We start from the raw sequence: 26,514 nt of genomic DNA, 5'->3' as shown, positions 1-26,514 counted from the left end.
CATCTTGTGGTAGTGTGAAGGATTTCCTCTTATTTGTCCTGGATCTCCCACCAATCAGCTTCATGGGATGACCGGGGGGGGGGGGGGTTCCTCGTATTTTGAGAGGGAGAAAAAGGTCTCCCTCTCCACATTCTCCACACCATGCATCATTTCGTACACCTCTATCATGTCTCCCCTGAGCCTCCTTTTTTCCAAGCTAAACAATCCCAGTCGCTGTAACCTTCCCTCATAGGGGAAATGCTCCAGCCCCTTCATCATTTTAGTTGCCCCTTTCTGCACTTTCCGCAGCTCTATGATGCCTTTTTAGGTGTGGTGACTACACACAAACCCCCAAATGTTTCCTGGAGGCCCATCTTCTGCCATCATCCTTTGGCTACTTTGACTGGGTATCATCTTTTGCCACCTGCTCCAGCCTATTCCCTCTCCATCCCCATTTAGGCCAATCAGGCATTTTCCCTTCATCCCCTGGGGATGATTTAAGACAGCCTTCCTCAACCTGGGGCGCTCCAGATGTGTTGCTGGAGCGTTCTGGGAGTTGTAGTCCAACACATCTGGAGCGCCCCAGGTTGAGGAAGGCTGATTAACACAAAGCAGCCTGCTTCCCAGCTGCTAGGTCTGGCTTTCCCCCAGCGTTGTTTGAACAGCTGCTTCTGCCACCATTTTAAGTTAAGCACCAGCAGTCTGATTCTTGCTGTTTTGCCTCCCCCAGCTCTTTACCTCATTGTTTCTCTCTACCCCTTTGCCTTGCTTTCTTTTCCTGTCGTCTAAACAGCTGATCAGCAGCAGGTTCAGGACCAGGAAGGAGAACATGGCGCCCAATTTTTTTTCAATTTTTTGGGGGGAAGGGGGCAGAGAGCAAAAGGTCAGCAGGCACCGTGTTGAGGACCCCTGCCACAATAGAACGCCTGCAGGCTTTTGGCCAGTGCTAGCTTCTGAAACATATTTCAGCTTCTGACACAGGCACCACCAGGACCATGCCAAAAAAGAGAGAAAAAAAAGAATTAATCTGGAGGGTTATGCACACTACATGAAAATTAGCTGCAGTTGCTTTTTAGTGCCTGGAATCCATTAAGGCTTTGTCACTCTCTCCAGAATGCATCAGATCATATAGCCAAAACCGCATGCAAAGTGTGTGCTCTGCCACTGAGTTGCAGCCCTTCCCTTGTATCTCCTTGTATCTCAGAAAGTATTTCTCCAAAAGGCACCAGGTTTAAATAAGCATTTAATTAGAACCCATTGGTGTTATATTGCTTTCAATTAAAAAATTAATTTCCACTTCCTTGCAGGTATTTCAAAGTACAATATTAATTTTATACAAAAAGTAGCATTTAAGCAAACACTGTTATTTCACATTTTACATTCTTCAAAAATACAAATTCATGTTTATGCTTGTGGGGTTTGGAGAGGCTCTTCCTTTGGAAGTACTGTACCTGTAACACATCTTCACATCACTCAATGCAAGGACATTTGTTCCCATGTTTCAAATTAAATTAAATTTGCTTAAACACAACACACGTACTCCTGAGAGAAACTGGCAACTTCGAATCATCTCCCCTTCACTCCTCGTGTGCCACTGGAGATCCATGCAGCAACAGGAGACCGAGTTCTGCACCTCTTGGCGCTTCTCCCCAGGCAACACCGTGAAGGAACTCAGGTGCTCAGCTGATGTTCCAGGCTGGGAGGAGGGACCCAGAAAGACCCTTTGCAAAAGTTAGCTGAGGCCCTTTGAGGGTCTCCACCTCCCCCATTCCAGTGTGGGAAGGGGCATGAAAACCCCCATCTCAACTAAGGGATCTTCCCCTGAATTCTGCCATCTCATGGATGTGTGGTATTCGTAGCTGGTAACACTTCTCTGTCCAACAAAAGCAGACATATCCACAAGCCTGCCCTTTCTTTCAAGGGCAATGCAAGATACCCACCTCCTGTTATGCCTCCTGTTAGTCCAAAGTAGGAAGGGGCTGCTAAATCCTTAAATGGACACCCCATGGAGCCTTACCATCTGCCTCCACCCAAGTCCAGACCATTGCTAGGGAGAATGGCAGCGCCTACTGTTTCCCCACATTGTTTCAGTAGCTTAGCATTTGGAAAGAGAAGACTGCAGAGCAAAGGCAGGAGCAATTTCAATTAACAAATTGCAAAAAGAAAAATATATGTCTCCCTGGGCTTTACTGGGGGAGGGGGAGAACTAAAAGCCAAAACACCCACATGTTAAGTATAAACTGCATTACTTGAAAGTGTCCACTGCATAGAAACCATTTTTGGCCAGCGTGCACACCACTAAAAACACAATGTGGGTTACACACCATTTCCACATGCACACTCAGACACGCATGCCCTACATAAATATCCAGTTTCCTTGGCATTTCTCAGTGCAGAACCAGAGTCCAAACTGTAGAATGAAACAACAATAAACAATGCAGAAGTTGTAAGGTCAGCCTTCTCCCCAACTTCAGGGGATGTGTATTAAAAACAAAACTGGAGACACTATTTCTAGAAAAAGGTATGAATATCCCAATTAAAAAACTAACCCAGAGAGTGTAACATTAAAGAGTAGCATCTAACCCCAAGCCAAATGGCCTTTGCAAAGAGGAACCTTCTCGTTGCGCTGCCACCTCCTCTGTCTCCCAATTTCTCAAGAGCAGCTTCTTTTTTTGAATCATTTGCATCTACAGATCAACGATTGGCATGTTCTAGGAGAAGGTGAAGAGGAGAAGGGAAATCCTTTAAAAACACTGTCTGAAAGGTTTCCCCACTTCTGGCGTAGAGTCCCTTGCTGTAAAGTAAGGCAGGAATGTGACATCCAGAAGATCAGGAAGATCCATTCCAGAAGGTGCTACATGCCATGAAACGGCAGCCATGTCTCCTTCCCCTAGTCTGCCTTTCCCTCTGTGGGGAGTTGAGAAAAGGATGGCAGCTGTAACAACCTATCACTGGATCTGAGCAGGGACCAAAATTGTTGCAGAAACATGAGTGACCTAACTTGATTCCATGCAGCTCAGGCTCCTAATGGAATTTTGCATAGACTGGACATTTACTTAGAGGTGCGTAACTCAGAAGGTGGCACAGCTAAGTTGGTTCCCACATCCAATCCATCAGTCACATGCGCACACACACGCGCGGGCACACACACAGCGCACATGTGGACACCATTTCTAGCTATACATATTGCACTGAGGTTAAGTGCTCTTCCTTTTGCACACCCACATTAACTTTTACTCAGAGCAAAAAGAAGGGGGGCGGCAGAAACACCCTAATAAATTTTGTGAAGTTATTTACAAATGAAATTGCAGCAGTTGGCTTAAAGAGAACTAAAGTGCATTTTAAAGCCCAGCATGTGTCAATGGAGCAGCCGTAGCAAAATACTTCCCTTCTCTAGACTCCAGCAGCAGCTTCCAGCAAAAGCATCAGACTTCCACCCCGGCAGGTTCTCCATCTGGGCCAGAAAGAAGTCCTCAGTTGCTACCCACGTCCCAGCTGCTTAGCATAACCATGTGCTCAGACCCAAGCCCCTAGCAGAGGCGGCTGAGCAAGTAGCAAGACCAGCCGGGCCTGGAAGTCGCAGGGGGCTGCTGTCCCAGAGGCAAGGCTGCTCCCACTTCACCGGCAGACCAGTCTAACACGAGTGTCCTGACTGCCCAAGTGGTGGCCGCTTCAGGCCCCATCAAGGAGCCCTCTGGCTTTGCTGGTCTCATCGGCACATGAGAGGGAAAGGGGGACTCATGAAGTCCAGGTTTGTGTCCAACTTAATAAATAAAATTAGGAGCAATAGTGAAAATCACTACTGGGGTGTTGCAAGAATGCTCCCCAAGGCCCTATTCTGCTCTCCACCACCATGTGCAGCCCTGCCAGAGAAAACCAAGCCAAAACACGCTTACAGAAAGAAGGAGCAGCTGCCTTGCAAGACAGGCTGCCTCCATAGGGTGCCCTCCCACTTCAGTCCAGGCCGTGTCTCCTACTATTTGCCAAAGTCATTGAGGGTGTAGAGGGCGGGGAGCACGCACCAAGCAGCTAGGCAGTCCCCAAGAGGGGCCGAGGTCCATCACACTCAGAGCTCCGGGGAGGCTCCTTGAAGGTCAGCAGTCACTTGCAGCAGGACCTGGGACAAGACCCTGAGGCTGCACATTCCCAACTCCCCGTAGCAGGCAGACCAACCGACCGACGGACCAAAGGTTCCCAGCCCCAGCACTGCCCCGTCTCACTCCTGCCCACAATAATTCCTGGAAGGAGCAGCTCCATGGCCACCCTGCTTGCCTATTTGCATGCAAGACATTTCCTCACAGCTACTGTCTATTAGACAAATATCAAGCTACACAGTGAATGAATGAAGACCCTCCTAGAACAAGGGAGCAGCTGCAAAATCCAGACTGATGGAAGAACACTATGTAGGGCAGCCTTCCTTGGCCTGGTGCCTTTCAGGTGTGTGGGACTGCAACACCCATAACTGCAAGCCAATGGCAATGCAGGTTGCAATCTACAGGAGATGCCGTCCAACACTTCAGGAGGACAACAGGTTGGGGAAGGCTGTTCACTTCTTTTTTAACATGAACAATGGCATATAAATAAAACATTACAAAGGAGATTTATCAAACCCTTACAGGCTGCTGGATGGAGGAGAGTCTGTTAGGATTTTACCCTGAGTAAGTTAGAAGATACAAAAGGATGCATTTTCCACTGCAGCAGGCTGAGGGCAGGAAAAAAAAGAGGAAGGCTTTGGAAAGGGTGGGAGGCCTAGCTGGCTGAGCACCAGCTCTTTGCCAAGGAAGGGAGTCGCTCTACAGGCACCACAGCACGGAGCAGCCGCGGGATTGTGTCGCACATTCAAGGGGCACACTCTGCCAGAACTGGTGGGATGCAGGAGCAGCTCCACCTGATCCACACCAATACCTTCACAGAGCCAAAGTCTGCTGAGCCTGTAGGGGCGCCTTTTTGTGCCACAAGCTGCTGTGCTGAGCAAGTGGTTTTGGGAAAGCTGAAACAGTGCAAATCCTCTGAGCCCTTGAACTTGTGTAAACACCCATGTTGACGCATGGCAGAGAGGGTGGCGTTCCACTGCCAAGAAACATATCTACAAAAGACACAGAAACTCAGCAGCTACTACGGAGCAAGTCCATCTGCACCTGTGCAAACTCTGAAGGGATGATCTGCCCGCCTTGTATTTGCAGCACGCTGAACGCTAGTAAAACAGTGAGCCCCTGTGGGGCCCAGGCCCACCTCTCCCCAGCTGCCCACCTTGCAAAGTGCAGCTGCTGCTACGAGAGCCCCCTTGCCACTGCACTCCTCCCACATAAACATCTCCTCCCCCTCCCCCCAGTATAAGAATACAAATAGTGCACACGTAGACCGGAAGACACCCCACGGAGCTGCAACACCCTCACGTGCCACCAGCACGGCTCCCCGTCTCCTCCTCCATCACCACTAAAGCAAGGTGCAACGAGAGCAGCCAGCCGCCCAAATCCACTCAAGACGACTCCGATGCCTGCGTTTGTGTCACCCTGAGCCAAAGTGACAAGACAGTGCAGCCAGCCATTCAGACATAACTTTGCCTTTTCCCTATGGACAGGCCTCACCTTATAAGGGCGAGGGCCCAGCTTCTAGGGAGCAACAGGCTCTTGCTCATCCTTCAACCTCCATCCCCTTGGGCCAGGTAGGAGGGCTTCACTTGGGGAAGCTGCTGCCCAGAGCAAGTTCTTCCTCCCCTTGCAGCAGAGCTTCAATGGGAGTCAGAGGGGAGGGGGTCTCAGGGCTCTGAAGGGAGAGAAAGTCTGCGACATCCATGGCACTTAGGGACTGGTTCTGTGAGCCTGACGGGTTCCCCACCAGAGCACTGCGCTTGCAAGAAGGAGGCAACGATGATGAGAGGATAGCAGCAGAGGAGGTGCTGGGGGCCACAACCTCAGGGAAGGCTGGAGGCTGAGGCCCCGGCGCAGGACGCTCCCCCGAGGTCTTGGTGCCAAGCGAGGAACAGCTGCTGCTGCTGCTACTGCTGCTGCTGGCTTTGCCCTTGCTCGAGTCCCGGCAGGCACACTGGCACTGGCAGGCCTCTTCCTGCTTGATGATGATCACGGGCACACTCAGGCCAATCTGCTGCACGGAGCTTCCTGAAGACAAACACACCCCGTCAGCTCAGAGGCAAACCCATCCGTCCTCCACAACTTCCCCACAGAAACGCAGATGGTAAGAGTGGCAGCCATGGTTGGGAAGGGCTCAGCAGCAGAAAAGGGCTGCCAGCCTGCTCCCAAGGTAGCAGAACACCTGCATAAGCCGTTCACCTGGTCCTAGTGCCGGCAGCAGCAGAAGGCACCTGCTGTGGAGCAACCCGGGTGAGCCATGTGACCACTGCAGGCTTCCCTCGTTCAAAAGAGGCATGCAACCAACACAGGAGGCTGAGTCTCCCGGCTCTTCACTCAGCCACAGCATTCGGAAGAATGCATAATCAAGCATCCATTTCCTGCTCAGAGGGAAATTAAAATTCTCTCTGGCTCCTCTGCTGTTCCTCATGAACCCGGGGGTGGATGTTCCCATGTCCCAACCTCTCCCACCGAAAGGGTGTTGTCATCTTTTTTCTTTCGCTTAGAGCTGAGTATGCCTGCTAGGCATTTGTAGGGAGGGGGGCACACACAGACTATGAACATGGGAAGGGGGTGGATTTCACTCATTGAGGAGTTGTGGGGAGTGGATTATCCCTCCCCTGTGAAGCATCAACCCACTATGAAAAAGGAAGCTAACAGCACGTCCCCCCCACTCCCCAGTGGGTCCTTTGGGTCTGCATGCCCGTCTCTGGGGTAGGAATCAGGCTAACCTGGTGGGAATGCCAATGCCCCATCCAGTGCGCCATGAGAGAAGAGGAAGACCTGACCCCAGGACGTGTTGCTTACCTGCATTACTTGCAACAGGCAGGGCCGTCGTAAAGAAGACCTGCTCCACCACTGGAGCCTGTGGCTTTAGGAAGAGGACAAAAGATCAGCCAATCAGCCTTCTGGAAAGCAAGGCAGAGCCATCCTGGCTGCAGCAACCATGCTGCTAGAGTCACAGACCCTGGCAGGCAATGTGCCAACCCAGCCCAGCCCACTCTGGTTGACCAGCCAGCCCCTTTTGCGAGCGTCTCATGTGCTGGAGCATGGGATGGATGTTACTCACCATTTGCTCTTGGTTCTGGGGCGTCCTGGCGGCACCATTTAAAAGCCACTGGAGGTTTTGCTCCCCCATGACGATGCTGGACTGGAGAATGGCTGCGCTCTGCGATGGGGTGATGGTGATAGTTGGGCTGCTGGCCAGCACAGAGCTCCCTCCAACAGGCACAGGCTGAACCCCACCGGACAGGACCTCTGCAGCACCCCCTGCCGGCCGCACAGGGCTTGCGCCTGTGAGCACAGGAAGTCCAGTCCCAACGGGCTGCGTAGGAGTCTGAACGTGCTGCAGGAAATCCTGAGGATTGGCTGCAAACAGTGTGCTGTTGGAAGCAGGCACTTCTGGGGACTGCAGGACAGTGGCAGGGGATCCATATGCTGCTTGCTGAGTACCAGTGGGGTCAGGGGGCAGTGCCGGGGGAGAAGGCTCAGAGATGCCCAGCTGTAGAACAAGTGGCAGGGATAAAGGAGCAGCCTCTCCTGGAGGGGGCTGGATGGCAGGGGCTGGGTCTGCATCACCACCAAAATCGTCCGTCAAGGCATCTGCCAAACAAGAAGCACGGTGAGAACTCTTGGGGAGATGCCGAGCGGCACTTGAGCCGGCTGTGGTCAAGGACAGTCCTGTCAAACCAGCTGTCAAACCAGCCTATACACAGTGTACCCTCGTACCTTGTACCTTGTATGATTGACAGCTCAAACATGAAAGGATCCAGGCAAGGCAAACATCATCATCATCATTATTATTAGGCTTTTGCACACATTCACTGAAAATTCAGAAAAAACATTTCCAGCCCTATTTCTGTACAAGAAAAGTATAAGAGTTGTTTGGAATGGGGGTGGGGGCTTGGTAGCAGACAAGACGCATTCTGCTGGCCGAGCCAGCCGAAGGGCCAAGGGAGAAGGAGGAGCCATAGCAAGCACAACCGTCTGCTGGGCTCGCCGTGGGTTGTTTGGACAAGAACCTTCGTGGTTTATTTCGGAGGGTGGTTTGTCGTGCCATGTGAACTCAGCCACAGCTCCTATAAGGCCATCGAGCCCAACCTCCTGCTCAATGCAGTTCTTAAGCCTCGGAATAGTTCGCCAGTTCTGAGGGTCCCTATTCTTTCTAAGATCATCCATAGGCCAGAGGACCCAGTGATGCAGAGTACATATACCTGTGTGCGGAGAGTCTTCCTGATTTGCGGGAGGCTCTGGACTCTGAAACATGGACTCAAAGATGCTTGCTGGTGAGATCGTACTCAGGTCCTGTCCAGGCATCTAGGGAAAGGAAGAATCAGTGAGGCCCTTAGTTAGCTGAGCTTGGTGGCAATGCCAGCCCTACACATACTGGGACAGAACGCCCAAGAGCACACTCAGCATTTTAACAGTCTATAAATTCAATTTTAACTTTGCTGTTTTAAATTTGTATTTCTGCACTGCTGCTTTTATATTGTATTTTATACTATTAGATTTATACTTTGAATGGTTTTAATTTTTGTGAACTGCCCAGGGAGCTTCGGCTATTGGGCGGTATAAAAATGAAATAAATAAATAAATAAATAAAATAATTCACAGGAGCTCAGACAGACCAAAGCTGCTTGCTTTCATCAGCAAGAAAGACGTTTACTGATGAAAATGAGAACACAAGTCCTTATCCAAAGAAATGGCGAGACCATCATATGCTCCACACTGCCTCTTGTACAATCCCACACAAGAGATACTTACTGGATTTGAATTATCCCGCAGTTCCGAATCTGTGGACATGAGGCTCAAGTCGCTCAGGCAGAGTGAGTGGTTTGTGTCCTGCACGAAAGGAGAGGGATGCCCTGCGTTAAGCTGCGTACCACTGAGAATGGAATGATCTCCCTGACGAGGCTCGCCTGGCGCCAACGCTGCTGTCTTTCTGGCGCCAGGTTAAGACTTTCCTCTTTGCCCAGGCATATGGCTGCACATTTTAATCACCTACATGTTTAGTTTTTTTAACGGTTTTTAATGCTTTATGTATGTTCTGTGTTTTAAATTTTTAAATTTTGTATACTTGTTTTTATCTCAATTTTAGAATTTCTGTAAACCGCCCAGAGAGCTCTGGCTATGGGGGCGGTATGTAAGTGCAATAAATAAATAAATAAATAAATGGGGGGAAAGGCACCTCCAGATGTGGCTGAACCCCAACTTTATTGCTTTTAAATTATATATTGTTTTAACTTGGATCATGGTTTAATTTGTTTTTAACTGTGTATATTTATTGTTTTATATTGTATGTTTTTATCTGTACACCACTCTGAGATCTTAATGATATAGGGTGGGATATAAATGTTTTAAATAAAATAAATAAATAAATAAATAAATAAATATGTTCAATGGTCAGAGATGCTGGAATCCAACACCAGAAAGGCCACTGCCTCCCCGCCCCCGAGTTATAAGCAGGGTAAGATCCAGAATGCTTTAGGAACATTCAGTGAGGGCGATCAGGGATTCCAGCCAAAATCCATCTTCTGGCTCTTTGTAAAACATTAATTCAGAAACACCACTGATCCCTTAAGGAGGAAGACTGTCTGCATCAGAAAGAAACTTCAAAACGGAATGACTGAAGGTCAGTGCACACCACAGTTGCCATAGCGACTGATCATCCCTGCTTTGGCTAGTAGTGTCCCTTGTCTTGTTTCAGATTCCAAGGAAGTTTAAGTACTATTGTTCAAATGATTTAACTTAAATTCAAAAGACATGGCGATACAGGAAGATAGGCAAAGTCACTCAGTAGGAGAATGCCAATCCAGTTATCTCATCATCTTTGCTAACTGGAGTTGGCAGCAATTCCAGACTAAAACCCAAGGGGGAAGGAAAGGATAACCAATCAAGCCTCATCTCTTCTCTCAAGGGGAACAGAGGAAGCGGCCTTATACCAAATCACACCATTGGCCCATCTAGCCAGTACTGTCAACACTGACTGGCAGTGGCTCTCCAGGTTTCAGGCAAAGGTTTTTCCAAGGATTGAACCAGCAGGATCTATAACAGACCAATCCATGCTGACTTCTACCAATCACGGCATTGTTATCAAGATGCTTGCATACAGACTGCTTTATCTGTTCTAGCATTCTCCCTGGTATCAAAGTGAGTTTTCTAGATCATCCTTTCGCCCCTTTTGGAAGACATTTGGCCGTATCTAGCCTTGTTGCACCCCACACGTTCGCTAGGGTTTCTCAGGGCTGATAGATAGAGCTTCCAAGAGCAAGTTCCTTTAGTACCCTAGGATGCAATTCATCTGACCCCAAAGACCTGAGATCATTTATGGGAGCTCGGTTATCTCCTGACCAACTCCTTATCATTATCATTATTATTATTTGCATTTCTATACTGCCCCACAGCCAAAGCTCTCTGGGCGGTTAACATAGGATAAAACACTTAAAAACAATATACAAAAATTTTAAATCACAGAAACATACAATTTAAAACCACAAAAACAGACAAAAACAAACCCAGGCTACTTACATATTGTTAAATGCCTGGGAGAAGAGAAAAGTCTTGACCTGGCGCCGAAAAGATAACAATGTTGGCGCCAGGCGAGCCTCCTCAGGGAGGTTGTTCCACAGTTGGGCGGCCACCACAGAGAAGGCCCTTTCTCTTGTTGCCGTCCTCCAAGCTTCCCTCGGAGTAGACACTCAGAGGAGGACCTTTGATGTTGAGTGCAGTGTATGGGTAGGTTTATTTTATTTATTTATTTATTACATTTCTATACCGCCCCACAGCCGAAGCTCTCTGGGCAGTTTACAACAGTTAAAAATAGTAAACATTAAAAAAGTATACAAGATTTAAAAACCATCAGAAACATAAAAACAACAGTATCCATTCATGTTGGGAGAGGCGTTCCATCAGGTATTGTGGTCCCAAGCCGTGTAAGGCTTTATATGTTTAAACCAGCACCTTGAATGGAACATACAGGCAGGAACATACAGGTAGCCAATGCAAGCAGGCCAGAGTGAGTCTTATATGTTCGAACCTTCTGATCCCTGTTATCACTCTAGCTGCATTTTGCACAAGCTGCAGCTTCCGAACCATCTTCAAAAGCAGCCTCACGCAGAGTGTATTGCAGTAATCTAACTTGGTGGTTACCAGGGCTGAAGACAGGTTATCCCTGTCCAGATAGGGGCGTAGCTGGGCACCAACCAAAATTGATAGAAGGCACTCCGTGCCACTGAGGCCACCTGAGCCCCGTGACAGCAATGGTTCTAGGAGAACACCCAAGCTACGACTCTTCAGGGGGAGTGCAACCCCATCCAGAACAGGTTGAACACCTTCCATCCAGTCAGCAGAACCACCCACTAACAGCATCTCAGTCTTGTCTGGATTGAGTTTCAGTTTATTAGCCCTCATCCAGTCCATTGTCGCAGCCATGCACCAGTTCAGCACATCCACAGCCTCACTTGATGAAGATGAAAAGGAGAAATATCAAGCTGTGTGTCATCAGCATACTGATGACAACACACTCCAAAACTCTGGATGACCGCACTCAACGGTTTCACGTAGATGTTGAACAGCATGGGGGACAAGACTGACCCCTGTGGAACCCCATACTGGAGAATCCACGGGGCTGAGCAATGTCTCCCAAGCACCACCTTCTGGAGCCAGCCCATCAAGTAGGAGTGGAACCACTGCAATGCAGTACCTCCCACTCCCAACTCGGACAGTCGTCCCAGAAGGATACCATGGTCGATGGTAACGAAAACCGCTGAGAGATCAAGGAGAATCAACAGTCACACTCCCCGTCTTTCTCCCGACATAGGCCGTCATACAGGGCAACCAAGGCTGTATCCGTCCTAAACCCAGGCCTGAAACTCGACTGAAATGGATCCAGATAACCGGTCTCATCCAAGAATGCCTGGAGCTGGCTCACAACCACCTGCTCAAGGACCTTGCCCAGGAATGGAACATTTGCTACTCGCCTATAGTTATTAAGATTATCAGGGTCCAGGGAAGATTCTGTCAGGAGTGCTCTCACTACCGCCTCTTTCAGGCGGCCTGGGAATCCTAGAATAGCAGAGTTGGAAGGGGCCTATAAGGCCATCAAGTCCAATCCCGTGCTCAATGCAGGAATCCACCTTAAAGCATCCCTGACAGATGGTCGTCCAGCTGCCTCTTCAAAGCTTCTAGTGTGGGAGAGCCCACCACTTCCCTGGGGGTCATTGGCTCCATTGTCGTACTGCTCTAACAGTCAGGAAGTTTTTCCTGATGTCCAGCTGGAATCTGGCTTCCTGTAACTGCAGCCCATTATTCTGTGTCTTGCACTCTGGGATGATGGAGAAGAGATCTTGGCCCTCCTCTGTGCCCCCACCTTTCAAGTATCTGAAGAGTGCTATCATGTCTCCCCTCCATCTTCTCTTCTCCAGGATAAACATGCACAGTTCTCTCAGTCCCTCCTCATAGGGCTTTGTTTCCAGACCCCTGATCATCCTGGTTGCCCTCCTTTGAACCCCCTCCAGCTTATCTGCATCCTTCTTGAATTGTGGTGCATTATAATCCTCAACATTCATGATACTTTTCTGAGATTGCATACAATGCTCCTTTGGGAAGAAAATGGAGGCAAAAAGGGAGTTCTGCCTTCTCTTTGTTACCCACTGGCATTTCACCCTCCTTACTGAGCCCTTTCCTTCCTTTAGCTTCAAATATACTTGAAAAGCCCCTTTTGTTGCTCTACCTTGTTCTGAGCTTTCCTGACACTGACTCTACCAGTATGAGCTCCACACCTGCACTGTCCCTTGGTGATCTGAGCTTCCTTCCACCTCTTCCTTTTTTATTTTCAGCTCAGCACTATGCTTTTTAGTGCAGCCACATTGGGTTTTTTTAGACACCTCCCTGCCACCTTGGTCTCTTTTCTCTGTTAATATATCTAGCTACAGAATCCCACCTAACATTTAAAGATTATTAAAATCAGCTTTCCTGAAATCCAAGGTACGTACTTGACTACGTTCACCTTTGATTTTCCATAAGATCATAAATTCCAGCGTGACAAGGTTAAAGCATTACTGTATACCATATTTTGAAGATTTGGTAAGTATTACTCAGATAATTTATCTGGTTCAATGGCAGAGAGTTCTGCTGGATACCATTCCCCATTGTACAATTTCACCTGCAAAATGCCTAAGGAGCACTTTGAAACAGTCACACCACCATCAGCATCTAAGGCCGGGGAGTGGATATTCCTATTTATGTCAACTGCAAGAGGGGCAGAAAGGTGGAATATAGATCTTTTAAAGGAATAAATTAAAAAAATGGTGCTCTGGAAAAGTTCCAGATATTGTAGACATTTCACATGAAGCAGAGCACACCATGCTATCTAGTCACACTTTCTTCAACTGGGCTGGAAGGCGCTCACCTCAGAGAGGCTGCTGTTGGAGAGCAAAGTGTAGGAGGGGCCATTTTCGTGTCCTTTCATGTGGCTCTTGAGGCTATATTGTGTGCTGAAGGTCTTCTCACAACCATTAGTGGGACAGAAGAAGGGTCTCTCACCTACAACAAAAAAACCCATAGATTTGTACAAATCCAGCAGTCTATGAGTTCCTCGTTGCTCAGCTGATGCCTAGGCGGAGGCCAAGTTGTATTCCCATGTGCATTGCAAGGCCCTTTGTGTGCGAGATGCTAGTGTACACGTTCCAACACCTCTGCATTTGACCTCACTGCCAGCACATGGGCTTGTTTTCAGTATTACTAAGATTTTAACTTGCCCTTAATGTTGAATCAACACCACCTAACAATCCAGTTACCATTTTGGAAGTTGCATCCAACATCTGGGCCATGTGGCTACATTCACCTTCCTCAACCAGGTACCCACCAGGTGTGTGGGTTTCCATCTCCCATCATCCCCAACCAGCAAAGCCTAGGCTGTGTCAATGCTAAAGATGCTTCTGGTCTCCTGGTGTCACAAACAAATTTCAAAAGCCACCTGTCCCCAGTGTCTTACCGGTGTGTGTCCGGACGTGCGTCTTCAGGTGATGACTTGCAGCAAAGGCTTTCCCACAGCCATCATGATCACACCTACAGAGCAAAGAGAAGAGGTCAGCAAGAAGTTTCTTGCAAAAGCCACTTCTAATCATACGTTTTGCTTCTTACTGCAGCAGTAGGACAGGTGTTAATCTGCACACAGAGTGGTAGAAACCTCTGCCGGATGGGCAGTATCACTGAGAAAGAAATCAAGGAGACAAGCAGAATATTAGCCCTTGCAATTTCATTGTAGCTCACTGAAAAGGAGGTCAGGGGCTGACCAGGGCAGCAGCACTGGGCCTAGCTTCAAGGCATGATGGAATTCTTGTGCCTTTGAGTTTTCGCAAGAAAGGAAAAACTTGTACATAAGAACAACTCTGCTGGATCAGACCAAGGGTCCATCTAGTTCACCACTCTGTTCACACAGTGACCAACCCAGCTATCAGCCAGAAACCCACAAGCAGGACACGAGTGCAACAGCTTACTGCCTCTGTTTGGTGGCCATCTCTAGTCTTGAGGTAGCGAATTCTGTAATTTAACTGTAAGAAGTCCTTCCTTTTAACTGTCCTGAATCTGTAGGTGATGCTGAAACTCTACCTCCTGAGCAATTAGCAAACCACACTGTGGAATCAGGAAGAGGAAGTCTGGGAATGCGTAGCTCAAAGGCTAGGGTGAATGCCTGGCCTTTCCACAGAGAGCCTTGGATCTCAAAATGAGCCATAGCTCAAACTCCCAAAACTGCCTGAGAGGAGATCCAGCACAGGGCACTGCACAGTATTTGGCCAGTGGCCCAAGATCCCCCCTGCTCCCCCTCCCCCGCCAAAGGCTCACCTAAATGGCTTTTCTCCAGTATGCGTCCGAATGTGTTTCCGCAGATCACTGAGCGTAGTGAAGTACTTGCTGCAACCCTCTGATTCACAGTTAAATGTTTTCCCCGTGTGAAGCCTCTGATGGGCTTTTAACCTACAAATGGGGAACAAGGGCTCTCCGTTACTGCCAGACTGAGACCCGCCCTACAGGGACAAAGCGTAAACTCCTACAGGCACATAAAACAGCTGGCTCCATTTGGACACAATCCCAAATGCAAGCTAGGGAACTGCAAACAGAAATGGCCCAGCTTTCCGGTGGTGAAGCATGGTTTCCCCTGCAAACCTTGCAGCTCCATCAAATACAGCCACAGCCCATAAGAGGAGGCTGTGGGGAAGCTACACCTCAGAGAATTAACTTCAGAGTAGTTAAGAAGCATAGATGTGGGTATGTGAGAGACTGTTGCAGGGAAAATAAAGTATTTCCCACTAGAAAATAATTTATGTAAATGAAGTGCTTACACTTTTGATGTTTCTATCCAGGAGAATCTTACTAAATTCTTCTGCGTGGGGGCAGGGGTGGAGGGTGGGAAGGGGAAGGTAAGAAGCTCACAGTCTGGAAGGATGGAATACTCCTGTTCTTACCTGTACAGTGTATTGAAGGCTTTTTCACAGCCCTGAACATCACACTCAAAAGGCTTCTCCTTAGTGTGGACTCGAACATGGATTTTGAGACTGTAGGATGTCAGGAAGGCTTTCCCACACCCCTCCTGGTTGCACACAAAGGTGTATTCCCCCCGGTGTGTCTTCTGGTGGGTGCGCAGGTTGCCTGCTGTGCTGTAGGTACGAGGGCAGCCCTCAAACGTGCACTGGTAGCGCTTCACCTGTCAGACAGACGGACATGATGCAATTTAAACGTCACACTAGAATCCTGGCAAGCCAATCTATCAGCCCAACCTCCTTCACAGGACTATTGAGAGGGAAAAAATATTGGAGGGCCACAGTGAAATCCTGTGGAGAAAGAGAGAGCTCCTTGGAGAAAGAGAGAGCAGGGTGTTAACGTGAGAAATAAATCTCAGCCAGGCCAAGAAAAACAGCAGCTAAATCCAGGGGAAGCAAAGAGCTGGCACAACTCAACAGGACTAGATCCAATAACTAGCCTACCTTGCCCCCAGCCCCCTCACACTCATTTTATTTTATTTATTACATTTTTAATCTTCCCAATAACAAATGTCTCTCGGTAGATAGCAAAAGTTAAGAAAACAGAATGCAATGCAACGTAGCCCAGGAATCCCTCCCTCGGGAGGAAGGGGCCTGCCGGCCGGCCTGCCTTCCCTAAAGCACCCGTTGACCAGTCTCGCTCTGGCGCTGCAATCCAAGCCAGCCACTTCCATGGACAGCAGCAGCCTTGCAAAACCTTGTGCCAAACTGTGAGAGGAAAACTCACTCCAGCGCTCACCCTCAGGCATCTCTGAGTCATCTTACAGATTGCCTCATTTCATTAAACACACTTAATGTGATTTAAATTTTATATTATGTAGAACGTATTGGAATACTTGTAAAAATGCATTTCTCTTACATTTAAACAATGTAAGGGAAATACATTTTTACAAGTATTCCAATTGTCTAAGTATTACATTCTTCAAATGTAAGGGGGGAAAGGTACTGAAAACTGGTGACATACTAATACATTTTAGCAACCCAAAGACCTGTGAATGATAAGCTGACAACTGCTCATCTGTTTCAGTGAATTTGAACTCTCTCCCACCATGACTGTTGGAGCACCTTCAGTTTCATTTTTACTACTTATTAGTTCCATTTCAGTCTGACATGTATGCATTTCAATGACATGTACCTATTCTCCCACATGTTTGCTAAGGATAATCATCTAAAAAACTTTAATTACAACTTTGAAATTGCTGAGCTGGCCTAGCCTTGTATTTGTAATTGGCATCCATTCATTGTTACTAATGAACATATAAAATGGAAAATTTCCTGGCGGGAAATGAAACATCAGAAAATGTTTTGTTTTGGAAAAACCTTCACATTCATCACCACTTAGCAGCTGGGATGTTTCTCAAATGGAACACCTGGTTAAGAACGTAAGAAGCGCCCTGATGCTGGATCAGACTGAGGGTCCATCTAGTCCAGCACTCTGCTCAGACAGTGACCAACCAGCTGTTGACCAGGGAACCACAAGCCGGACATGGTGCAACAGCACCCTCCCGCCCATGTTCCCCAGTGACTGGTGTATACAGGCTTACTGCCTCTGATACTGGAGGTTGCACTTAGCCATCAGAACTAGTAGCCATTGATAGAAAAGCCCTATGAGGAGAGACTGAAAGAACTGGGCATGTTTATCCTGGAGAAGTGAGGGGAGACATGACAGCACTCTTCAAATACTTGAAAGGTTGTCACACAGAGGAGGGCCAGGATCTCTTCCAGAGTGCAGGACATGGAATAATGGGCTCAAGTTACAGGAAACCAGATTCCAGCTGGACATCAGGAAAAACCTCCTGTTAGAGCAGCACGACAATGGAACCCATGACCTAGGGAGGTCTTGGGCTACACCAGAGGCCTTCAAGAGGCAGCTTGAATCTGTCAGGGATGTTTTAAGGTGGATTCCTGCATTGAGCATGGGGTTGGACTTGATGGCCTTATAGGCCCCTTCCAACTCTACTATTCTATGATTGTATGATCTATGATAGCCTTTTCCTCCAAAAAATTTGTACATCTCTATCATGTCTCCCTTCAGCCTCCTATTTTCCAAGCTGAACAATCCCAGCAGTTGTAATCTTCCCTCATAGGTGAGATGCTCCAGTCCCCTGTTCATTTTAGTTGCCTTTTCCTGCACTTTTTCCAGCATAACGATATCTTTTTTAAAGTGTGGTGAACAAAACTGTAAAGTATTCTAAGTGTGGTCACAGAAAAGGACAACTAAAATGAGCAGGGGACTGGAGCATCTCCCCTATGAGGGAAGGTTCCAACAGCTGGAATTGTTCAGCTTGGAAAAAAGGAGGCTGAGGGGAGACATGATAGAGGTGTACGAAATTATGCATGGAATGGAGAATGTGGATAGGGAGACATTTTTCTCCCTCTCCTATAATACTAGAACCCAGAGTCATCACATGAAGCTGATTGGTGGGAGAGTCAGGACAGATAAAAGGAAGCACTTCTTTACACAACACATAGTTAAACTTTGGAATTCACTATCACAAGATGTGGTGATGGCCACCAATTTGGATGGCTTTAAAAGGGGTTTGGATAAATTCCTGGAGAAGGCTGTCAATAGCTACTAGTCCTGATGGCTAAGTGCAACCTCCAGTATCAAAGGCAGTAAGCCTGTATACACCAGTCGCTGGGGAACATGGGTGGGAGAGTGCTGTTGCACCATGTCCTGCTTGTGGATCCCTGGTCGACAGCTGGTTGGCCACTGTGTGAACAGAGTGCTGGATTAGATGGACCCTTGGTCTGATCCATCCTCAGGGCTCTTTTTATCCACTGATTTAGAAAGCTAAGGGGGGCCCTGGAGCACAGATGTATGCACTGTGCAGGATTCCTTTTAAGTTCAATTGCAGGAGTTAGGTAAATGAAGTCATTGATTGCTGAAAGAGAACCTAGGCACTTGGCTTTCTTATGTCTGGGAGCAGGAACCACAGGGTTTGTTCCTTAGTTCAGCAGAATTGCAGAAGTTGGGAGTTTTGTCTAACAAGCAAAATCTTCATCAGATTTTGCAATGTGTTCAATTTGATATGATGACATTAATGGACTGGATTCTAACTGCTGGGCAGGGTCAATACCTTAATGTTTTGCACTGGGATGAGAGAACAATCCAGTCGTAGAAGGTTGCAGTAGAGGCTGGGCAGTTACTGCCTATGGCAACTTAGGCTGCAGTTTATTCTGGCAACTTTGAGGAGCCAGATGAAAAGGATTTTACAGCCAGCATGAAGTTCTGACTCAGACATAGTGGCTGCCACATTTGAAAAGAGCCTTGCTTGCTTCTCTGGAACTGCCCTGGGACAGCCAGAGAGAAAAATGATTTCATTGCTTGGACAGTTGTGCGGTATTGAAAAAGAGCTACTAAACAAGGGATGGAGGAGAAAAAGAAGTGAATGGTGTCACAAAGGTGCCTTACCCTATTTCAGGGGGTGCTATAAACTCTGAGTCTGACAGAAGGAGAAGCTGCAGAATCAGGCCAAGGTGTGGGAAGCCGGGAGCCTGAGAACTCAGTTGTACCAGGCCTCCCACTGGCTTGTCAGCCCTGGGGGCAGGGAGGGAGAGACGCAGGACACGGATTCAGCCTATGTCCGCAGCTGAGAGACCTGACCTTGATGGAGGCCCCTGCTTCTCATCCAGGGGAGCCCTCCATGGGAACAGGGCCACAGGAGGTCTCTCCAGGAGAGGGTGGTTCAGGAGTGTCTCCTTTATGGTGTCGTCAATTAAAGAGGACTGAGTCAAGGCATCCTGTGAGGCATAGCCGTTGCCTAAGGTGCAGGTTCACCTGCCAGGGCCGAATGCCCCATTCTGAACCTTAGTGGCCATTCCCCTATATTTAAGCAAGAGCCTTTAGCAATAGTCTTTGCTGAAGACAACGCTTGGATAGCCTGCAAAGGTTCCCTATGTGTTATTGGACTTTCTGAACTTATTGGGATTTATTCTGCCAGCTCTTTACTCGACTGTTTGGGGATTTTGCTTTGCTGATCATGAACTGAACCTGGTTTAACTCGTGTGCTGAGAAACGTAATCTGTACATCTTTATTGGGGCTGCAAAGGTTTAAATCTGTTGTCTGGAATTATGGCAATAAATGGTTTTACTGTGAACTGGGCTTCATCTCTGGGAAGTCAAGTCCTGACAGAGTCAAGTTTTTGGCATTGATTAAAGGTGGATTGTCGCTGTGTGAGATTGATGAGAAACTCACCCCTCTATTGTTTGAACTCTGAAAAGAGCATGGTGTAGACAAATGCAAATCTGGAGCACATCATGGGGAGCAACTCCAACTGTACCACCGGAGCCAGATCGTGAGTGGAGTGAAGAAGAGACCCCAATCCAGCAGCTTCCCAAGTTGTACCCTGACTTGTCAGGGTAGAAAACATCTTAACAAGGATAGATGTGGGATCTGGCCATCTCAGTGAGGTGAATGAAGACTGCTGCCTTTTGAACTGTATGTAAGAAAATGCAAGCTAAACTGAATGTTCATTGAAGGATGCTGCATATGCTGGAGTGATGCTGTCAAGATGAGAATGAGATTTTTAAAATGGTCTAAACAAGAGTAAACTTTTACTGAAAATCTTTGGTGGGATATATTTGTACATTGTCATAACATTGGATTTGAAATCTTATGTATTATGCTTTATTCCATTGTTGCATTGATTATTGTTATTTTCTTGCTTTATCTTTTTGCTTTGAATTTGGCATAAGTGTTTCATACATTTATCTATCAACAAGGATGATCAGGGGTCTGAAAACAAAGCCTTATGAGGAGATATTGAAAGAACTGGGCATGTTTAGCCTTGAGAAGACTGAGGGGAGACATGATAGCACTCTACAACTACTTGAAAGTTTGTCACACTGAGGAGGGCCATGACCTCTTCTCGATCATCACAGAGTGCAGGATACAGACTAATGGGTTCAAGTTACAAGAAGCCAGATTCTGGCTGGACATCAGGAAAACCTTCCTCACTGCAGTACGACAATGGAACCAACTACTTAAGGAGGTAGGGCCCCCTCCTACACTAGAGGCATTCCAGATGGGCAGCCATCTGTCAGGTATGCTTCAATGTGGGTTCCTGCATTGAGGAGGGCTTGGAATCAATGGCCTTATAGGCCCCTTCCAACTCTACTATTCTGGGATTCTATTATCTTAATTGCTTAACTGATAGCAGCAGGGTGGATTTGATTTAAATCACTACTCAGAAAGATTTGATTTAATCATATGACTCCCTGCCCCCCCCCCCCCCGGCAAAAAAAGTGCACTCTTCCTCGCTATATTTTACACAACTCAGAGTTACCAAAGACTCATTCTTGCTGGGATAATCTTAATATTTACAACCAGATGAAGGTTTCATTTTGAGAATAGCAATTTTTCAGATTAGTTTTACAATTATATCAAAAATACTGATTTGGTTATACTATTAGAAACACATCTTAGATATATAATTATGAAATTATTGTGAGGTGAACTATCTCTAGTTTAATAGGTTAATCATTCATATTTGGATAACTTTTCTGCTGTACTTTACTGGAAGGAGAAAAATAATCTTACAGAAATCTCTGGAACAGTATGACATTGTGAATGGATTAATGGAATTCATTTACCAAAAAATTTAAACAGCCTAGCAGTATGTGTACCCTTAACGATCTATGATGTGTTTTAATTGTTTAATGATAACTGCATATAGGATCTCTGAAAATTCCACGGGTGGAGTTCATTGGATTTGGTTTCAAAACAACACTGAGGCATTAGGTGTGAACTTGCCCAGAGTCATAAGCAATAGTTAATGGCATTACACTTATTTGTTAGAGCAGTTGGCAATTTTTATGATGTTAGACTTTGTTCTCATAGCTGCATTCACATACAGTGAAGGGCCATGTCTTTTGCTACTAACAGACAATGCAGTGTTGCTTTGCACAGCTCTGCACGGTCTGTAACTTTCTCACCTAATAAAGGATGCTCCTTTCTCTGTTCCCAGAGGCAAAGGCCTTGGTAAAGGGGGAGGGCAGTGTGGGCGTGATCCCTGATAGTTTTCTAACTCAGTGAGACTTGCTCTGTAAAATCCTGAGTAAATTGGCCTGGTCCCTGTTCTCATCTGAGAGGGGGAAGGCACGCCACCTCCTCAGATCCCAGCCCCATTAGGCACATCCATCACTTCCCTGGGAACCAGAGTGACTGAACTAAGACTTAAGGATATGTAAGCTTTCTTTGCTTTTATCCTCTGCATCCATTTTCCATCAATACTATCATACTTTCGCTCAACTGGGCTTGAGTCATATTGGTATCCTTGAATCTATTTAGTGTATGAGTGCTAGCTGAACAAGGCCCCTAGTTTAAGACAAGAGTACACTGTAATAGCCTAGCTGTGATGTAACCAAGGCATGGATAACAGCTGCCAGAACAGTCTGAATGAGGAAAAGTTGCAACTGGAGCACTAGATGTAATTGTGCAAACACATTCCTTTTCACTGCTGCCACCTGAAGATCCAAGAACAGGGCAGGACCAAGGAGCACTCCCAAATGGCGAATCTATCGTTCAAGGGGAGTGTGACACTATCTAGAATATTATGGCTTAGCGTGTCGGGTAAACCAAGGCGGCTACAGAACCCCAGATCTATCTTTAGGTCTGGCTGAGACTTCAAAGTTGTTTTCAAATGGATATTGTCTGTTTTTATGATTTAAATTTTGTATATCGATTTTAATGTTTCATGTTTTAATCTTCTGTAAACCGCCCAGAAAGCTTCGGCTATGGGGCAGTATAGAAATTTAATAAAATGTAATAAATAACCATGGTTTAAACACACTCACTATCCATTTGCTGCGAAAGGGTTAGTGGCCTAACCATGGTATAGCATATCATCCGAACAGGCCCAGTGTAAAAAAGCATTGGCACTCTATTCTGTGTGGTTGTGATGATGGCAGAGCTTACTTAGCTGCCTTCACCATTATAAAGTAGGTCTCCAGTTGGATTCTAGTCTGTGCTCGATCAGATTCATCCTGAATTTTCCTCCAATGTGCTCTAGCCTTCATGCCTTGCTCACTGCCACAGGAAAGTATCGTAGCTGCTCATTTTGAGAAAATCCACTTGTGTGGCTTTGTTAACTGAAGTCTTCCCGCTCCACAGGGACATGTTGCTCCTGATAGAAAATTCATCTGCTCTATATCTAGTCCAAAAAGCCTCAGGGAACCAAGGAGCAGCACAGACCACACAACAGCTGCAAAAGGAGCTGCCCATCACTGGGAAGGATGCAACTGAATGCAGCAGCACCTCAGTGGAAGATTGCAAGATCAACCATGCCCAGAACAGGCATAGTCACTCTTGCAGCTCCATGAATAGAGAATTAAAGAGAGTTTGCCATTTTAAACACTATTCTATGGAAAGAAATTGAAAGTAGGTAGTTGGAAAATTCAGTTTAGGATTTGTGAATAAGGCAACCACTCACTTCCTTTCTGAAGAATGTTTGGACTGCAGCCTAACATGCAAACAGATAATCAAAGGTGGATGGCATATTTACTTCTGTGGAACTTTGTAAGTGCCACCTGCTTCTGTACTGTTCAGGGATAGATGAAATAAATCTTCTACCTCCCACCCATTTTCAGAAACACACCAATACTGAAGCTTTGTTCTTGCTATCTGAAGCCAAGGAGTGTCTCTTGACTGTGCCTCTAAAGCAGAGATGAAGAACTTTTGTCCCTCCAGATGTTGTTGGATAGGAATTTCCATCATTCCTCGCCATTAGTAATGCTGACCGGGGCAATCCATCATCACCCAGAGAGCCATACATTCCCCATTCCTGCTCTAAGTATCCCTTTCCCTGCCACTGCTCCATGAAGTAGTATCAGGACAATTTGGAGCTTTTCTCCATTATAGTTTAGCCTAACTACTTTCAGGCTTGAATATACCCAGCTATTCTGCAGGAGTGTTGTTGTAGTATTCAGTGTATAATTCAACTTCTCTAGTTTCTAAATAGTGGTTTTCTGGGCCAAGGATGTGCACTTGAAATCATGGGCAATAAATGTCTGCTTAACTGTTAATAGCTAGAAATTTCCAGTGGTCAGAGGGTAGGGCTTCACTGGCTTTGCCCTAATCTGTGACTAACAGAAGTATTTAAAAACGGAGAAATCAGGCAACCCTAATTTATACAGGTCACATAACTATTTTCCTTGTTTTAGCATACATTATGGGGAAGAAGATCTTGGCCCTGTGGGGAAGAAGAAGGACCGAGGGGACAGGAGCAGGCAGAAGTAACATCGGGGCCTGCTCCTGCTGGACTCTCTGCCCACCCCCACAGGGCAAACTGCCATCTTGGCCCTGTGGGGAAGAAGAAGGACCGAGGGGACAGGCTCAGGCAGAAGTAACATCGGGGCCTCCTCCTGCTGGACTCTTCCCCCCCCCCCACAGGGCAAACTGCCATCTTGGCCCTGTGGGGAAGAAGAAGGACCGAGGGGACAAGAGCAGGCAGAAGTAACATCGGGGCCTGCTCTTGTTGGACTCTTCCCCCACCCCCACAGGGCAAACTGCCATCTTGGCCCTGTGGGGAAGAAGAAGGACCGAGGGGACAGGAGCAGGCAGAAGTAACATCGGGACCTGCTCCTGCTGGACTCTTCCCCCCCCCCCCCCACAGGGCAAACTGCCATCTTGGCCCTGTGGGGAAGAAGAAGGACCGAGGGGACAGGAGCAGGCAGAAGTAACATCGGGGCCTGCTCCTGCTGGACTCTCTCTCTCTCTCTTTCTCTCTCCTCCCTCCCTCCCTCCTTGACTCCTTTTCCTTGTGTGTCATGTCTTTATTAGACTGTAAGCCTGAGGGCAGGGACTGTCTTTTTTGCTAAGTGTAAGCCTTTTTTGGCTGAGGAGCGGGGTATAAGTATGATAAATAAATAAATAATAAATAAATAAATTATGCTGTTTCAGTATTGTGAAAATTCCCAAGGAGGATAAACAGCACGTAAGAGAAGTGAAAGCCCACCCATGACCATACTCAACTTACTATGGAGAGAGTGGTCAAGACTATCTGGTCTGCTATAAAAGAAAAAGCATTGCTTCATATCACACCAAAAACGTAAGAGTCTTACTGGGAATCTTAAGCCTGCTTTCCATCTCACTTTGAAGAGACACAATTGTGCACCTCAGAAATCTTCCTTTACCTGAAGATGCATGGAAGTGTAACCCTGGACTTGCATTCCACAAGCCTGTCTTGGAAAGGAACATGTGAAAACATCCAGAATCAGTTTGGAAGCTCAGGTACCTCCTCTCTGATGCAGACTGAAGTTTAGGGAAAGGCAGTTGTTGACCCCAAAGAACAAATGCAAAACAAGAAATCCATACTTTCACTTTTCATGCATCTTAGAACAAAGATGAAATCCAAAAGTGACCCCATAGATTTTAAAAGCAACATAAAAAGTAATACATTGTGTTAAGAAGTTCAGACAGACAGACAAGAGGCATCCAGAAAGGATAATGTAGTCAGATTAAAGTCTACTACTTACTTCTTTGAGCTTGGTCTCCGGGCACTCTGATTGCAAAGTGAGGGTGGCTCCTTCAATGTTTCGAGGCATGGGCGTTGAGCCAGGATTGATAGTCAAATGAATCTGATCTGGAGAAATAATGTGCTGCACATAACCCTGGGACATTCCTTCATGGTCAGCTATCAAAATAAACCTGTCCTCATGATTATCAGGTAGAAAAGGCAGATGGTCCCCACACTGCCCTTCCTCTTCCTCTTCCTCATCCTCCAGTGGTCCTTGGTCTTGTTCAATGAGAACCATTGTCCTGTCATACACTGTCCTGGATGGCGATGGGACAAGGCCATTCTTGTCGACCCACCTCAACAGTTTATTATCCTGGGCCAAGTCATCTTCCTCTACTTTGTAATAGATGACATTCTCAGGACTGTTTTCCCCCATGGCTTAGTGGAATTCAGGTAGACTCATAAAATGAACACTTGACAACTCATCTGTAAAGAGAATAATATAGAATGCATGGTGAGGAGAGTCAGGTCAAATCTGAAGCAGAAGCCCTGAACATCCAATAAGCGTCATTATTTTCCAGGATCTACTTTTATTTACGTTCTTTGAGGTTGCATTTGGTTTAGGTGATCTTTTGCTGATGATTATTTTTTTAACATTGTACAGTCGCTTTGGGCACTTTGCAGAAAAGTTATTTTCAGATAATAAAAACAAATTAGGATAACATAATCACAACCAAACCTCACCTGCTATTGTACTCAAGTGTGAGAGTTCACCCCTTTCCCCTGGGACATTTGACACAGCAAGTGGTGGTTGTTGATTGTTTAATTTTTTTAAAAAAACCAACGTATTTCAAATACATAGGAGACAGCCTCAGATTTTCAAGCAATAACCATGCATAGGCCTGAGTCAAGTTTTCAGATCCAGAAAGTTCCAGCGGCTAATACACAGGCACGCTGACCGCACCGGCACCGGCCCCGGCCTCGGCCCCGGCCGGGAGGGCCACTTGTGGCCCTGCAGAAGTCTTGGCCTGAAATCCCCATCACCCTCACCACTGGCCATGATGGCGGCGGCTGCCTGGAGTCGGAAGCCGAACACACCCGGAGGGCCACGAGTCGCCCGCCGCGGCCTTGGAGGGGCTCGGGAGGAGGCTGGAAGCGGCCTCAGCGGAGGCAGGGCTCGCGGCCTGGCGCCCCCACCGTCCCCCGGCAGCTGCTCGCGCTGCCGGGCCGTCCCGGCGCCCCCCACACGCGGCAGGGGCGGCGGGCATCCCCGCGCCGCCCCCTAGCAACTCTCGCCGGCGGCTGGGTGTGTGTGGAGGGCAGGGCTGGCAGGCAGCGGCCCGAGAGGCGGAGCACGGGGCCGGCCTCACCAGGGGAGAAGAACGAGCCTCACCGGCTCCTCCCAGCGGCGGGCCGAGGCCGGTCCGCGTCGGCGCCATGGCTCGCCC

The 26,514-nt window shown here is 47.3% G+C and overlaps 1 protein-coding gene across 4 annotated transcripts; it reads right to left on the bottom strand.

Moving 5' to 3' along the window:
- Positions 1–1,204: 1,204 nt before the first annotated feature.
- Positions 1,205–26,514, bottom strand: MTF1 (metal regulatory transcription factor 1). Of its 4 annotated transcripts, none has more exons than XM_063140504.1 (11): positions 26,460–26,514; positions 25,086–25,552; positions 15,533–15,771; positions 14,913–15,044; positions 14,062–14,135; positions 13,477–13,610; positions 8,832–8,909; positions 8,282–8,384; positions 7,138–7,670; positions 6,876–6,939; positions 1,205–6,098 (listed from the first exon to the last, which is right to left on the bottom strand). In XM_063140504.1, exons 2-11 carry the CDS (start codon positions 25,500–25,502, stop codon positions 5,656–5,658), a joined length of 2,217 nt encoding a protein of 738 aa, XP_062996574.1. In that variant the 5' UTR covers positions 25,503–25,552; positions 26,460–26,514; the 3' UTR covers positions 1,205–5,655. The 4 variants fall into 4 exon arrangements, with proteins under 4 accessions (XP_062996574.1, XP_062996573.1, XP_062996575.1 ...); XM_063140503.1 differs by having other exon boundaries at positions 26,437–26,500; XM_063140505.1 differs by lacking the exon at positions 26,460–26,514 and adding an exon at positions 25,811–25,946.

This window comes from Elgaria multicarinata, chromosome 13 (genome assembly GCF_023053635.1).
Source record: "Elgaria multicarinata webbii isolate HBS135686 ecotype San Diego chromosome 13, rElgMul1.1.pri, whole genome shotgun sequence".
NCBI classification, from domain to species: Eukaryota; Metazoa; Chordata; class Lepidosauria; order Squamata; family Anguidae; genus Elgaria; species Elgaria multicarinata.
Note: the sequence above shows the minus strand (reverse complement) of the source record. Positions and strands in the feature narration are given on the sequence as shown.

Excerpts from the sequence above, each read along its gene's own strand:
- MTF1 (XM_063140504.1), bottom strand. The coding sequence starts at position 25,502 with ATGGGGGAAAACAGTCCTGAGAATGTCATCTATTACAAAGTAGAGGAA. Across the intron at positions 8,910-13,476 it reads CCAACAGCAGCCTCTCTGAG|GACACAAACCACTCACTCTG; the intron begins GTGAGCGCCTTC and ends CCTTTCGTGCAG. Across the intron at positions 7,671-8,281 it reads GGAAGACTCTCCGCACACAG|ATGCCTTGACGGACGATTTT; the intron begins GTATATGTACTC and ends CTTGTTTGGCAG.